Source organism: Perognathus longimembris, chromosome 20, assembly GCF_023159225.1.
Source record: "Perognathus longimembris pacificus isolate PPM17 chromosome 20, ASM2315922v1, whole genome shotgun sequence".
Classification (NCBI taxonomy): Eukaryota; Metazoa; Chordata; class Mammalia; order Rodentia; family Heteromyidae; genus Perognathus; species Perognathus longimembris.
The window spans coordinates 19,327,653-19,343,247 of NC_063180.1; the positions used below are offsets into that span (position 1 = coordinate 19,327,653).

Genomic DNA, 15,595 nt, shown 5'->3' on the forward strand with positions numbered 1-15,595 from the left:
CTCAGTGTCTGAATTTCCTGGAATGTAAAAAAAAAAAAAACAAAAAAACAAATCTGCTGGGTGCCAGTGGCTCACACCTATAATCCTAGCTACTCAGGAGGCTAAGGATCCGAGGATGGAGGTTCAAAGCCAGCTTGGGTAGGAAAGTCCATGAGACTCTTATCTCCAATGAACCACCAGAAAACCAGAAGTGGTGCTGTGGCTCAAGTGGTAGAGCACTAGCCTTGAGCTGATGAGCTCAGGGACAAAGCCTAGGTCCAGAGTTCAAGTCCCATGACTAGGCACATAGAAGAGAACTTGTCTAGCATGCATAAGTCCTCGAGTTTCGTCTCCAGCACCAAACAAAACAACAAAAATTGTTCTGGAGTTTGAGAAATTCTGAAATACTCAGGTTTTAGAATCATCACTGTTTAGGTCTAATGTAGATCTGCTGTAGATTCTGAGAGTCAGGAACCCCCATGCCAAATAGGTACAGTAGCTCATGTCTATAATCCCAGCTACTTGGGAGATAAGACCTATAGCCATCCGTCACAGTGACTATAGTAAATGGTTCAGAAATGCTCATCTGAATCAACACAAGTCAATGATCATCAGTTCTAAGATATTTGCTGCTAGAAAGCAAAATGAAGTTAAAGAGCTCCCTGGGGGAGCTGGGATGGTAGCTTAGTGTTAAGAGTATTTGCCCAGCATGCATGAAGTCCTGGGTTTGATTCCTCAGTACCATATACACAGAAAAAAGCCAGAAGTGGTGCTGTGGCTCAAGTGGTAGAGTGCTAGCCTTGAGCAAAAGAAGCTCACGAACAGCGCCCAGGCCCTGAGTTCAAGCCCAGGACAGGCAAAAAAAAAAGAGAGGGAGAGAGAGAGAGAGAGAGAGAGAGAGAGAGAGAGAGAGAGAGAGAGAGAGAGAGAGAGAGATTCTTAAAATCCTAAAAATATCTTGCCATTGATTGGTAATGATGCATCCCAAAGGAAAGCAAATCCAAGAGACAGAGAAAGCCGCTGGGGATGAAGGTTTGAACCCCCGCATCCAGTCATGCCTGAAGTTACAGGGTAAGCCATATTTCTTAAAGCAAGAGAAGCAAATCCTCATAAATTTATCACCGGCAACATGGTTAGGACCCGCATCTCCCTAGAGATCCACCCCCCTCTCCCCCCACCCCGCCAAATCTAAGAATACAAAACAGGGTGTTGGCAGTGAAAATGTTATTGGGGAGTGTGACTTTGGCTTCCCAAGAAAGGGGGGAAGAGGAGATGGAGACCTAGTAACAATGATTGCTTCGAGGAGGCCCTGGCCCTGAACCCAGGGCTCCCATGGGAAGCAGGGAGGCACCAAGTCCCCTGGGAGCAGGGTATCCCAAGGCAACCATGACAAGCTGGGTTTAAAAGGAGGTTTCATTGAGTTTCTTCTTGGGAGATTGTAGGGGTGCCCCAAGACCCATAGAGGGCCGAGGAGCGGGTGTGGGGGGCCGCTGGGGCTCTGGTGCACTCCGTACCAGCTCCTGGCATCGCTCCACGAAGCTGCCTCCCCCTCGGCGCCGGGTCTCTGCTGGTGGGGGGCTGGGGCTCCCATGGCAGCCCCATAGGGAGGTGTTGCTGGAGGCTGCATAGAGACTGAAGGGGGTGGGGAAGGTAGGCACCTGGCACCAGGGGTCAGTGGGATGCCCCTCTCCCAAGGCCACATTGCTGTCCCGTCCCCCGCCCAAGCGAACCATGGGGAGAAATGGAGCCACCATCAGTGATTACCTGGTAAGGGAGGTTCGGGGCGAGGGGCTGGGGAAGGAGGCCCTGGAGGAAGCCAGCGGGGCCAGCTCACATTGCTCCAACTGTCCCATCAACTCTTCCTCCGTCAGACCACCTGCTGGGGGCCCAGGAAGCAGAGTCAGGGTGTGGATGGGTGAGACATCCAGGGTTGGGATGGGTGAAAAGATCTGGAGGCTGACAGGCAGGGGTCAGAGGTAAAGTGGGGACAGGGACATGAGGACAAGGAGCCGGGGGACAGTGTGAGCAGTGAGAGCACACCAAAGCAGACATAGACTGGAGCTCTGGGGTGACAACGGGACCCTGGGCTGGCTTCAAAGTGAGACAGGGAGTACCAGGTGCTTGGCCGAGGCCATCCATGGCTGTGGTCAGATCCCACATGGCCAGGCTGCCGTTGGCCTGCCCAGTGAGCAGGTAACGCCGGGGTCTGGAGCCAAGTCGCCGGGACCCCTCACACTCCAGCACGGTGAAGGCCGTGGTGGCGGAGCCGTCCACGGAGCGCACGGAGCACACCCTGCGGACAAGCGGGCAGGGGCTGTGCTGGCTATGCAGCTCCAGCCGGTCCTTTGGTTGGTTTTGTTAGTTTGTTTGTTTTTGCTAGTTCTAGGACTTGAACTGAGGGCCTGGGCACCACTCCTTACTTACTTAGCTTTCTGGCTCAAGGCTAGCATTCTACCATTTGAGGCACCCATCACGCCTGCCCTCCCGCGGGGACCCCTGTTCTGGCCTCTGTGCCCCACAGGACAGTCCTTACCGCTGCCCAGTGGCTGAAAGGCGCACGAAGAGCTGGCTGGCGCTCGGCACCACCTTCTGGACGAAAACCTGCTGGTCATCCCGCTCGCCATAGGGGCCTGGACGGGCAGGGGTTGGGGGTTCAGGGCCAGCCACGGACCTCGGACCTCCGGACCCGAAGGCCCACTTTCCCACTGCTGAACCCCATCCTAGACTTAGGTCCTGTTCCCAGGCTGCTGGGTCAGAGAGGAAGCGGGGGACCAGTGGCTAATTTAGGTCAATCAGGGAACTGGATGCTAGACCACGGCAGGGGGAGGGGGTGTGTGTGTCCTGGGCCTGGGGGCTGTCAGTAGTAATTAGTGAAATGTGACAGGGGACATAAGGGACATTGACATCAGGGAGGTTCACAGGGGTCACTGGGGCAGAGCAGGCAGGGCAGTGGGGAGGGGCCAAGGGTCAGGAAGTACCAATGTCATTGCCAGCACTGCAGCCCCCATGCCCATCAGCTGACTCCAGAGCCAGGATCTTGAAGGATGCCAGGGGTGTAGAGCCGGGCTGTGTGGAGATCATGCCACGGAAGCGGGTCACCGACCATGTCCGCACATGGTTATTGTCAGCACAGACTGAGGAGCACAGGACGGTAGGGTCAGGCTCAGACATGGTGTCCACGCAGCACAACCTTGCTGAACCCCAGGGTGGCAGCCACCCAGCTGGTCTCTCCAGCAGGGGACCCACCTGAAATGAGGTGCTTCTCAGACAGCATGATTTTGATGACAGGGCTGCGATGCACAGTGAAGGTCTGGAAGAGCTGGGGCCCCGAACCCACAGTCTCGGGGTGCTGTACGATGACCCGTACACCCCCCGAGCTGGTGCCATAGGCGATCTCAATCCAGTTTCCGCTGTCACCTGGTGGAGGACAAAGACAGAGAGAGGGCCCACCTCACAAAGAGACAGAAACCAAGGCAGACAGAAAGAGACAGACCCAGAAGAGGTGCCAGAGAACAGGGGGAGAGCAGACAGACAGGCAGGCAGATACAGAAAGACAGAGAAAACTAGTGAGATGAGGGAAATGGGGGACTAGGAAAACAAAGGAATGCAGAGCGACCACAGACAAAGTTTAGGACAGACAGTAAGAGAGGGGCCAGGAATGTGGCTTAGTGGTAGAGTGCTTGCCTAGCATACATGAAGCCTATGGTTCAATTCCTCAGCGCCACATACACAGAAAAAGCCAGAAGTGGTGCTGTGGCTCAAGTGGTAGAGTGCTAGCATTGAGCAAAAGCAGCTCAAGGACAATGCTCAGGCCCTGAGTTCAAGTCCCAGGACCGGCAAAAAAAAAAAAGAGAGAGAGAGAGAAAAATAGAGACACAGGGAACTAGGAAACAAGAAAGAGACAGACACAAAGAGATGACACGAGAGAGAAAAACAAACACCAGCCATGCACTAAGTCTCCAGGACTTTTTCTGCCCAGGGTCCACTTCAAACGTCTGGTGGAGAGGCGTGGCCCCAGCTCAGCCCTGAGAACAGTGCTCCAGGAATGTTTGCTGAAGGACTAAATAATAGTTCCCATGCCGGGCCACACAAGTGGTGACCCGGCTACAGGCTGGGCCAGGGCTGGCTGGTAACAGATGGAGCAGAAGCTGTCTGAGAGCTTACTGGTCTTGGGGGTGAGGTAGACACTGAGGGCGGTGACCCCATCCTCTGCGGGGTCCCGGTAGAGCTCGCTGACAAGGAGGTCATTGTCCTTCATGCGCAGGGGAAACTTCTGCACATCTGGAGAAGTTGGGAGGGGGCCGAGTGAGGTGTGTTCCAGGCACCCAGTTGGTCTCCTCTGGTCCTCAGGAGGCTGTCACTCACCCACATAGTAGATGGAGCCATTGCTGCAGCCCAGGAGGAGGAAAGAGCCAGCAGCATCATAGCTGGTAATTGGCTGCACCTCTTGGACCTGAAGGCAGGACAGGCAGGAGGTGGTAGCATGGGACCCTCCACACCTTTTTTTCCATTGTACCCCTCCCAGGGTGCCCTCCCTCCAGGACCTACTACTGGGTCACAAAGTTACTTCTCCCATCCTGGCCAGCTACAGCCTATCTACCTGTCCCATGACTCCCTCTCGGTTTATCATGGGGCTTGAACTCTGGGCCTTGGCACTGTCTCTGAGCTCTTTTGCTCAAGGCTAGCACTTGTACCACTTTGAGCCACAGCACCACTTCCAGTTTTTGAGTGGTTAAGTGGAGATAAGAGTCTCACAGGAACTTTTCTGCCCGGGCTGGCTTTGAACTGTGATCCTCAGATCTCAGCCTCCTGAGTAGCTAGGATTACAGACATGAGCCACCTCCACCTGGCCTTTGACGCAACACATATCCAGGCTCTGCCTGCCACTGGGTCTCCTGACTTTCTCTAGGTGGAGTGGGACAGAAAGGAATCCCCTCTTTCAGGCTGCGTGATCTGGAAAGGGGGATCGCAGGTGGGCCAGAGCTCTGACCTGCCAGTGCTTGGTGACAGCATTCCACACCCCAATGCGTCCCGTGTGGCTTGTGGCGATGAGTTGGTTCCCCACGAAGAACAAGGCCTCCACAGGCACACCCAGGTGGAAGACTCCTGTGGGGGACAAGGCAGGGACAAGGAGGGTCAGCTAGGAGCCCATTTCATGGGGAGGGGGTGTGGGAGCAGGAACTCCAAGACTCAGAGGATCCTGGTGGGCCATGGAATTCTCTCCACATAGAAGAGTCCGGCAGAAATTTAAAATAAAAATATAAAAGGGCTGGGAATATGGCCTAGTGGCAAGAGTGCTTGCCTCCTACACATGAAGCTCTCGGTTCGATTCCCCAGCACCACATATATGGAAAACGGCCAGAAGTGGCGCTGTGGCTCAGGTGGCAGAGTGCTAGCCTTGAGCAAAAAGAAGCCAGGGACAGTGCTCAGGCCCTGAGTCCAAGGCCCAGGACTGGCCAAAATAAATAAATAAATAAAAATATAAAAATGAATACTAAATTTAAAAAGCTGGTTATGGGTAGCCTGTACCTGTCATCTTAGATATTCAAGACGCTGAGATATGAGGATAGCAGTTCAAAGCCAGTCCAGGCAGGAAAGTCTGTGAGACACTTATTTCCAATTAAACAGCAAAAAGCAATTAAAGCTATGGCTCATGCAGTAGAGTACCAGCCTTAAATAAAAAGCTAAGTGACAGCACTCAGGCCCTGAGTTCAAGTCCCAGTACTTGCACAAACAAACACAAATAAATAAAAATACATTTGCTTGGGATGGAGATATATATATATATTTGGCCAGGCTTGAACTCAGGGCCTAAGCACTGTCCCTGGCTTCTTTTTGCTCAAGCCTAGCACTCTGCCACTTGAGCCACAGTGCACTTCTGGCTTTTCTATATGTGTGGTGCTGAGGAATCAAACCCAGGGCTTCATGTATACTCTTGCCACTAGGCCATATTCCCGGCCCACAACGGATATTTTTTTTTCAAAGACAGATTCGTTTAACAAGTCCAGCACCAATGACAAAACAGATTCTAACAGGCCCTGGGATTTGTACTTCCATGGAACATTCTAACAATACAGAGATTTAACAAAGAGCAGACTTTGATGAAAGAGAAAATTGTACCTGGGAGGATTTCCTAAGAGACCAAATACTTCCAACAGGATTTGAAATTCTTTTTTTTTTTTTCTTCTTCTTCTTCTCCAGCACTGAGGTTTGAATTAAGGACCTCATGCATGCTTGGCTAGTGTTCAATCACAGCTTCCCTGGCTTTTGCTGATTATTTTACAGATAGAATGCCAAGGATTTTCCTGCCCCACACTGGCTTCAAACTGAGATCTAGACTTCAACCTCCTCAGTTACTAGGATTACAGGTGTGAGGCACGGTGCTTGGCCAGGATGTGAAATTCTGAAGGGCTGGAGCATTCTCATGGGGCAGAAAGATCTAACAGGGTAGAGCATTCTTATGGGTTCGAGAATTTTACTGTAGGGTGGGTTATTTTAACAGGCCACAGAATTCTCCAGGCCTGGGGGTTCTGGAAAAAGTCAGGAGCAGTACCTATCTCAGAGCCTCCGCCTTCTGCCTGCAGAGCCCACAGTAGGATCTCGTTGCCTGTGGCCACGGCCACCATCTTGTCATGCTCCCCCAAAGCTCCTCCAGGTACCCGGGCTGTTAGTGCCAGGCGCTCGATGGGCCAGTCTAGCCGGGGGCTGGAAAATACCAGCTGCCAGCCAGAGGCTTCCTTCAACCTGTTGAATGAGGGAGGGGGGGCGGGGATATTACCAACCACCATCTCAGACCACCCCCGTCCAAGGCCAGACCCTCCTCCCCCTCTTTCCTGGCACCTATAGCAGACAATAAACTGGGCATAGGCCACGGCAATCCAGTTGTGATGCCCACACACCAGGCGCACCATCCCAGGCTCCTCCGGTTGTCCTTGGGGAAAAGAGAAGGGCCTAGAGTAGGATCACAAAGGTCCACGGGCTGTCCTTACCTCCTCAGAAGACAGAAACTTACCTGAGGGCGGGGGAGGGCCTCTCTCATCCAGCATTCGACCCAGCAGTCCTGCATTGCCCAGGTTGGGGGGCATCGTGTTGCTTCGACGTACAGGGGCTGGGCGTCCCCCACCCTGCTGGGGCCCCACCAGGCTATGACGGTTTCGGCGCTTTACTGGGAACACTGGGGGAGGGGTAGAGTAGTCATATTTGTAATGACAGTAATGGGTGTATATCCCCCACCCCACTTCCCTCATTTCCCACCCTTGGTGAAAATGTCAGTACAGATACATGGCAAGTTTGTCCCTTCCCAGTGCCCTTAAGTCTACTGTACAGCAGCATTTAGGGCTACTATAATATTAACATTTCTTTAATACTTGGCTAATCTAATGAAGAGAAGCTTTCAGTCAGGCCAAGTTGGTTCATGTTGATAATCCTAGCTACTTAAGAGGCTGAGATCTAAGGATCATGGTTCAAAGTCAGCCCAGGCAAGAAAGTCCAGGAGACAGTAAGGTCCAATTTACCAACAAACATCTGGAAGTGAATGTGTAGCTCAAGTGGTAGAACACCAGCTTTGAGTGAAAAAGCCAAGTCAGAACATAAAGCCCGGGCTGGGGATATGGCCTAGTGGCAAGAGTGCCTGCCTCATATACATGAGGCCATGGGTTTGATTCCCCAGTACCACATATACAGAAAATGGCTAGAAGTGGCGCTGTGGCTCAAGTGCCAGAGTGTTAGCCTTGAGCAAAAAGAAGCCAGGGACAGTGCTCAGTCCAAGCCCCAGGACTGGCCGAAAAACAAACAAACAAACAGAACATAAAGCCCTGGGTTCAAGTCCCAGTACAGGCACACATACATGTGTGCCCCCATTCACGTGTATGCATCTACACATACACAAACACACACACATAAACTGGGGTAAAACTAAAGAAAATAATAGCATAGGTCTTTATATCTGGCAAACTTCACAACTGTAGATAATGGCTGGGGTTAAGGAAATAAAGCCATACATCAAATCGCTGTTCCATTCTGTCCCTTCTACTAATCAGCAAAGTCTACTGGACTACAATTCCCAAAGGCCTCTGGGGGCACTTTCTACAAAAGGTGGGCTGGCTGATCAAAGTTCTCTTGGGGAGTCTAATCAATAACTTCTTTCTATGCCAAGGACCCTAGTTCTTCCAAAATCTTCCCAAACAGAAAACAAAGCTGGACTACAACTCCCATTAGGCTCTAGGGTATGCTTCTGAGCTTTCAAGGAATTAGCTGGCCCACTGCCTCATGGAAAGTAGTTTCCTACTTCCTCTCCAAGCATCAGCCCAAGCATCTGATATAGAATTACAATTCCCCATCAGAACTCAAGGCTAACACGGCTGAAGCATTATGGGAAATGTAGGCTTTAGCCTGTTCTTTCTCCCCACCAACCACTGGGATTTCTCACCTGGTGGAGGTAGATAACCATTGAAGAGGACATTTCCACAGGAAGATCGATCCAACTCCTCCCTCAACTGCAGGCGACGAACTGCAATGAAGGACTTAGAGCTGATCCTTAAGGGACACTGAGGCAGGTCCCTTTCTACATCCCCATCTCTCTCTCTCTACAGAATAAGCATACCCCCTCAGAGCCATGGCCAAGTCCCTACGGTCTTAGTTCTAATCCAACCCTCTTTCAAGGGAGAGAGGAAAGAAAGATAGGGAACATTCAGGAAGCATCCACGGAAAGCTGGTTGTCTACACAATGAGCATATTTTAACTGATGATCCCCACTTACCTAGTGGAGTGAGCCCATAGAACTGAGCTTCATGAAGGAGACTGGAGCCATGGACACCCCTAGGTAGTAGAGTGACTAGGGGTCAGGGTCTGGGGCATAGAAAAGGGCAGGGAGTTCTGACAGGAAAGCTAAGGGAAACTACAGAGAATTTGGGAGGACAGTTTTCTTCCTTTTCTTTTCTTTTTGCCAGTACTAAGACTTGAACTCGGGGCCTGGTGCTGTACCAGAGCCTTTTCCTTCAAGACTAGCAGTCTATCACTTGAGCCATAGCTCCACTTCTGGCTTTTTGGAGATAAGAGTTGCTTAGACTTTCCTTCCTGGGTTGAATTTGAGCTGTGCTCCTCAGAACTCAGCTGCCTGAGTAAATAAGTTTACAGGCACTAGCCACTCTCCCTAGCCAAGGAACTCATTTCTGATAGACTCAAGACTCTAAAGGACAATGACACCAGTGGTGACAATGTGTGGGGAAACTCTTAGGACAGGAATTTAAACATAAGCAGCATTCTAAATAAGCCTAGTGGAGCGGAGCTTTATTGGCAATTTTGCCAGTCCTGTGGCTTGAACTCAGGGCTTGGGCACTGTCCCTGAGCTTCTTTTTGCTTAAGGCTAGCTAGCACACGACCACTGAGCCACAGCACCACTTCCAGCATTTTCTGTGTATGTGGTACTGAGGAATCGAGCGCCGGGCTTCATGCATGGTAGGCAAGCACTCTACCACTAAGCCACATTCTGAGCCATTCTCCCTCCTTTTCATCCCTACCAACCTGGGGTCCAATTCTTTGGTGCGGAGGAAGTTGAGGATGGGAGCGAAGACGGTGGGATCCCTGTCGATGAAGATCTGTGAGGGGAGAGGAGTGAGGAAGGGGTGGAAAAGGATGGATAGGGCAATCAGCAAGACTGAGTGAGGGTCCAGTCCCTCATACGGACCGCCCCATGTCAGCCCTGGCCTGAGTACTCACTGCCCCAGTCTCATCTTTGAGAGTCGAGATGCGTCCGCTCAGAAGACTACAGGAAGGAGAAATTGCAGGTGGTCACAGATCAGAGATGGAAGGCGGATAAAAGGTGCAAATTGGGTCCCCCACCCCCAGCCCTCTTTTTCCGACCCTGACCCAACGCCAATCACCTAGAAAAGAAGGAGTCTGGGATCCAGGTGAGAGTCTGGCGAGAAGTGCTGAATCTGAACCGGGAAAGCAAGAGCAGAAGGATGGGGAGGCGAATGGAGCACGCCGCCCCACCCGCCCGCCGGAGCCCGCGAGTGGGCAGCCCACCCCGGGAGGCCTGGGGCCTCCACGCACGGGGCGGGGCCATCCTTGATTGACAGGGATGAAGTTACGACTCCCAGCCCGCTCCCCGGCTCCGAGGATGGCGCAGGTGAGGGGGGTGTCTCAGGAGTCTCCCACCATCACCTCTTGCCTCCCACGTTCAGATGAATCACTTCCCCGGGAGGGCCGCGACCCAGGACCCCCACGGCAGTCGTCTCGGCCGCCGCCATGGCCCCCGGGGGTGAGGCGGCCGGCTAGCACCCACTTCCGGGTGTGTACTCAAGTCCCGCCCCTGATACTTGTTCATTGGTTAGAAGACTCCAGGGACCTCTGGTGATTGGACAGCGTGCTGGCTAGTCGCAATTAAGTTCTCTGTCTCCTTAAAGGGATCCGCCTTTCCTGCCCTGGACGGGGACCGAGCGGGCGGACGCTGTGGCTCCTTTGGGGAAGTTTGTTTTTTTCCATCGCTTTAAGATTTGCAGTTTAGGTGTGATAGCTTAGTGGTTCAGTGACGACTGTCTAGCCACTCAGGAGGCCGAGAACTGAGGATCTGGGTTCAAAGCCAGCCTAAGCAGGAAAATCTATAAGACTCTTATCCCCAATTAAGCATCAAAAAGCCAGACGTGGAGGAATGGCTTAAGCAGTAGAGTGCTCAGGCTCGAGGGAAAAAGGGACCGGGCCCAGGCCCTAAGTCCAATTCCCGGTACCAGTACAAATGAGCCTGTGTTTAGACCAAGAAATCAAGCCACATGGAGGAGTCCATAAAGATGGTCCCTGCACCCGGCCACTCCAGCCCACTCTTCAAGCCTCCTGCTTGAGTTGGTAACACGCGAACAAACCAGTGTAGACCGTCAAAGCCAAAGGGTTTATTATAGGTACATACAGTGTGCGCCAGCCACACTGCCCCACGCTCCGGGGCCCCAGTGGCTCCTCCAGGCAGCCATCAGGGGCTGCCACAACCCTGATCCCCTGCCAAACTCCCCAGGGAGGTGCTCCAGCCAGAAGCATGCAGAGAGGAGAGCTCCCCTCCCCACCCCCCTCCTGTCAAGTGTCATTTACAACTGGAGGGGGGAGGAGAGAGGAAAACAGTTTTTTTTTTTTCATGAGCTTTGATGCCCCCTCCCATTTAAAAGCCTTGGCGCAGATGCAGGGGGGTGGGGGGAGGATAGAGGTGGGGGTCGACGTTTTGCAAAAATAAACTAAGTCAGGAATTAACCGCATGGCTCTGAGGTGGCAGAGTGCAGGGACCTGAGCCCCTGTGCTCCCCCCTCCCAGACAGAAATCAAGGCAGCATTGGAAGTGAGGTAAAGGCAAGGAGGGACTGTCCCCTCCCCACCCCTAGCACCCTGGATGGTCCAGGGGACCTCACCAGTGCCCCCCGTGCCCATCCTTAGGGCGGAGAGGAGGCCAGGAATGATTGCCCCCACCACCTCAGTTTTTTTGGAGGGGGCAGGATCTGGGGATTGGAATGGGGGGGGGCTTGGCTCAACTGGCCCCCTGCCCACCCCCCACTAAGCTCGGTTATTGCATAAAAATAATGGATCCCCAGCACCTGGGGTGTGGGGGTGGCGAGCAGGAAGGGGCCCGAGATATGGCTATAGGGGCAGCAATTTCCCCCCACACCCACGCATCTCTTGGGGTGTGGGAGAAGTCCCCTCCTTTCCAGTGCCCGTCACGGTGCCTCCGCAGTGTTGCTCTGGCCATTGCGGAAGAGAAAGTGTCTTTGTGCCCACAGTGCAAGAGAGGAGGGCCAGGGAGACTCCTCAGAACCTGGGGGGTGGAGGTGCTGGGGATCACTTCCTGCGCCCACTGGCCCTGCGCTCCCCTCCTTCTCGTTTGGGATTGCCCTCATCTGTGGACGATGTGGTGGGGAGTGTCTGGCCCCAGCGGGCAATCTCAGCGTGTTCGGCTACTGAAGCGGCCACAGCCTCCAGCCAACTGTTCATCTCCTCCTAGGGGAAGAAGTGGGAGACAGGGTTTGTATTTGGAAGACAGGAAGGGAAGGATCTAGAATCTGAATGCCTTCATTTCCCTCCTCTATGCCATTGGAGGTAATCATGTTAATAAGGAGGAGGACACAAGCACTTACATAACAATATATAACGTACCATTGTCGGTCCCAGGCAACATTGGTGAATTCATTCACTTAAACATATCTAGGATTATATATAACCTCCACTAGAGATAACTCATCAAAACAAGGGAAAATATTCTGGCAGACACACAGTTCATTGACATTTTCCAGACTGTGGAAGTCTGGAGTGGAGTACTCTGTATGTATCAACTAATTCAACTCTCACAAAAATATTGTCACAAGAAACTATTTTACCAATAAGGAAAAAGAGGTCTTGCAGAATAAGGCCTACTTCACAGTGTATATGTGTGTGTGTGTGTGTGTGTGTGTGTGTGTGTGTGTGTTGGTTCTGTAGTTTAAACTTAGAACCTATGCATTGTCTCTTAGCTTTTTCCCTCAAGGCTGGTGCTCTAACCACTTGGGCCACACCCCCACTTGCTGCATTTTTGCTGGTTAATTGGAGATAAGAGTCTCACAGGATTTTCCTAACCTGGCTGGCTTTGAACCTTGAGCCTCAGATCTTGTCCTCCTGAGTAGCTGAGATTACAGGTGTGAGCCACTAGTACCCAGACTCTGGATCACCCCTTCTGGAAGCTAAATCTCTCCTCCTCTCTTTCTAGAATCACCTGAGTAACCAAGGCAAGGAAGTTGGACTTTGGCATCAGGAACTACAGGCAGCCCTTCCTGAGCCTCTTCCCACCTCTCTTGGTTTAGGGGGCTTCCCTAGACTCCCACTACCCCTAGGTTTTCAATTACAGCCTCCATCACTCTGGCCTGTATGTGCATCCTTGCTATAGCCCTATCATTGTGGACCAGGCTCCAGTCACCCAACCAGCCATATCATTTTGAGGTCTACACAGAGGGTCATCTCACCTCATCTTTAGCCTGAAGCAAATACTCGCTGCCATCTTGGGTCCTGTAGGAGGAGACACAGGACTTGAAGAATCTCAAGGGGTCTACCTCCCCTCTCCCTCCCTCACCATATGTCCTTCAGGGGAGCCCAGCTTCTGCTGGAAAAGGGAAGCTGGGCTTTTTGGATCCCTCCCATCTGCCCATGGATGAGGTGTGGTGTGGGGGGCTGCTCACTGGAGCTTGAAGACGTGCTTCTTTTTCTTGTAATCATTAGCCACCTCACTGGTGGCCTTGTGCAGGCTGAGTAGTGGCTCCCCACCATGCGTGCCCCCTGAGGCTGGGCCTTTGGCATCCTTGTAGAAGCCTAGCTCCCCCTTGCTGAGCACACAGTAGAGGCTCACCCACGACCTGTGTAGATGACATGGAAAGCTGAAACACTGTGGCTTGGCAGTGAGCCTTCCCACCAACAGGCCTTTGTCCAAGCTAGTTAGCACATTTACCCAGGATGCTCTTCCCTGTGGCTGGCTGTTCCTGCACTGTAAGAATCATCTAAGGCTCCCACTTGCAAGCCTTTTGCCCATTGTGGTGCCTCCAGGGCTTGTCTTTCCTTACCCTACCCCCACAATAGTAAATTACTGTCTCCTCCAGGTTCCATGCATTGCCATCCCTCCTGCAAGGCTAGCGCTCCACCACTTGAGCCACATTTCCACTTTTGGCTTTTCACTGGTTAACTGAAGGTAAGACTCTCACAGACTTTTCTGTCGTGGCTGGCTTTGGACCTTGATCCTCAGATCTCGGCCTCCTGAATGGTGGAGACATGACAGGCATGCCTCAAGACTGCCAGACATTGGATGACATCTTGAGTCTCCACCGCATGTGTCACTGGAACCCTCTTGACTAGACTCCACCTCTGGCTGGTTAATTGGAGATAAGAGTCTCGCACACGGACTTTCCTGCCTGGACTGGCTTTGATCTGTAATCCTCAGATCTCAGCTGAGTAGCTTGGATTACAGGCGTGAGCCATCAGCACCCGGCTTCAGGACCTTACGGTCCTGCTCCCAACTCATCTCCATCCACTCAGCCACTAACTAGACCCTCTCCTTATTCATAGCTTCAGTTCCTAGAAGATGAGTCCCGCTCCGTCTGCCTTGCTATTCTGATTGGACATTGTGAGCCCGGAGGCCCCGCCTTCAAAAGCCCCGCCCATGAGCTCACCGATTGGATGACTTGCGGTTGGCGTCCAGCTCGCGCTTGCGCAACAGGAAGCCCTCGTGCTGCACCGTGTGAGTGGGCGGGGGCGGAGGGGCGGGGGCGGAGCCTCCCTGGGCCGGGGCGGAGCGAGAGCGCCGGCTTCCCCCGCTCTCGCCGCCCTCTCTGGGCCTCGGCCGCCGTCGGGGCTTGGGCCGGTCCCGAGCCCGCGGCCGATCGGGCCGAGGTGTCCGTTCGGGCGGCTCAAGACCATTAGGCAGGCGGCCGGGGGGAAGCTCGCGAGGCTGGGGCAGCGATGGCTGTATGATGAAGGGAAGGGTGTGGGGGTTATCTGTCTGGGGCACCCTGGGTCTGGGGTCCCCATCCATCTGCAGGGGTCATCTGTCTTGGAGGCCAGCATGGGAGAAACTCAGGGCTGGGTGGTTAACTCTTTGGGGGCCCCTTTAGATATTGAGTGTGGGTCTGCCAGAAATCATGCCCAAAAGGGGAGAGGAAAGGAGACCTATAGGTGGGGTGGGAGGAGGAACCTGGAGGTGCCTTCTGTGTCTGTGGCTGACTGAAGGGAAATTGAGTCTCGTCAAGGCTGGAGAAATAGGGGAGTCCAGGAAAGACATGAACCTAATTATGTGTGTGGGGTGAAGGCTAAGGATTGGGGAAGGGGGCCTCTTAGGTTAGAGGCTCCACCTTTCTAAGGGGAATTTTTTTTTTTTTTTCTGTTGGTTGTGGGGCTTCAGCTCAGGTCTGGGTGCTGTTCCTGAGCTTTTTCACTCAAGGCTGGCTCCCTACCACTTTTGAGCCACAGCACTTCCAGTTTTCTAGTGGTTAATTGAAGATGAGTCTCAAGGACCTTCCTGACCAAGCTGGCTTTGAACCACAATCCTCAGAGTAGCTAGGATTACAGGTGTGAGCCACCAGCGCCAGGTCTAAGGGGGGATTTTTCAGATTGTAGGGTGCATCTGGGTGTCCTAAGAGTTCACTGAGTGCCACCCACACCAGTAATCCTCAGGAAGCTGAGTGATCTGGGGATCACTGTTCGAAACCAGCCTGGGCAGGAAAGTCTGTGAGATTCATCTTCAGTTAACCACCAGAAAACTGGAAGTGGCGCTGTGGCTCAAGTGGTAGAGAGCTAGCCTTGAGCACAAAGAGTCTCAGGGACAGTGCCCGGGCTATGAGTTCAAGAACCAGGACAAGAAAAAAAAAGTTTCCTATTGGTTCTGCAGGATACAGGTAGGGAGGTGAGCACTTGTTTACTGTTCCTGAGATCCTAGGTTCTGCTCGAAGGAGAGGGGTTTTCATAGTCCCCCACACCCATCCATTGGTCAACTTACCACTGCACCTGGGAGCCCCGGGCCTGCCTCTTTCTCCTGCAGCTGTTCCACAATGTCAGCTAGGGTGGCCTTCCTGAGGGAGGGAGGACAGAAAAGACTCAACGGAGCAGGAGTGCCTTTGTCCAAGGACTGG

At 52.9% G+C, this 15,595-nt stretch overlaps 2 protein-coding genes across 2 annotated transcripts in view; both read right to left on the minus strand.

The window, feature by feature from the left end:
- Positions 1-1,060: 1,060 nt before the first annotated feature.
- On the minus strand, positions 1,061-10,275 carry Shkbp1 (SH3KBP1 binding protein 1). Its single transcript, XM_048368659.1, has 18 exons — positions 10,144-10,275; positions 9,861-9,914; positions 9,697-9,742; positions 9,502-9,575; positions 8,738-8,796; positions 8,408-8,488; positions 6,992-7,153; positions 6,820-6,910; positions 6,533-6,723; positions 4,970-5,085; positions 4,345-4,432; positions 4,144-4,260; positions 3,226-3,396; positions 2,958-3,113; positions 2,513-2,609; positions 2,094-2,272; positions 1,744-1,858; positions 1,061-1,611 (listed from the first exon to the last, which is right to left on the minus strand). Exons 1-18 carry the CDS (start codon positions 10,227-10,229, stop codon positions 1,380-1,382), a joined length of 2,115 nt encoding a protein of 704 aa, XP_048224616.1. The 5' UTR covers positions 10,230-10,275; the 3' UTR covers positions 1,061-1,379.
- A 570-nt stretch (positions 10,276-10,845) lies between these two features.
- Positions 10,846-15,595, minus strand: part of Sptbn4 (spectrin beta, non-erythrocytic 4) — a 55,481-nt gene continuing 50,731 nt past the window's right edge. Inside the window, exons 32-36 of the mRNA XM_048368657.1 lie at positions 15,463-15,535; positions 14,141-14,433; positions 13,160-13,333; positions 12,947-12,989; positions 10,846-11,951 (exon numbers count right to left, since the gene is read on the minus strand). Of these exons, the coding sequence (XP_048224614.1) occupies positions 11,793-11,951; positions 12,947-12,989; positions 13,160-13,333; positions 14,141-14,433; positions 15,463-15,535 (742 nt within the window). The 3' untranslated portion in view covers positions 10,846-11,792. The remainder of the gene's footprint in view (positions 11,952-12,946; positions 12,990-13,159; positions 13,334-14,140; positions 14,434-15,462; positions 15,536-15,595) is intronic.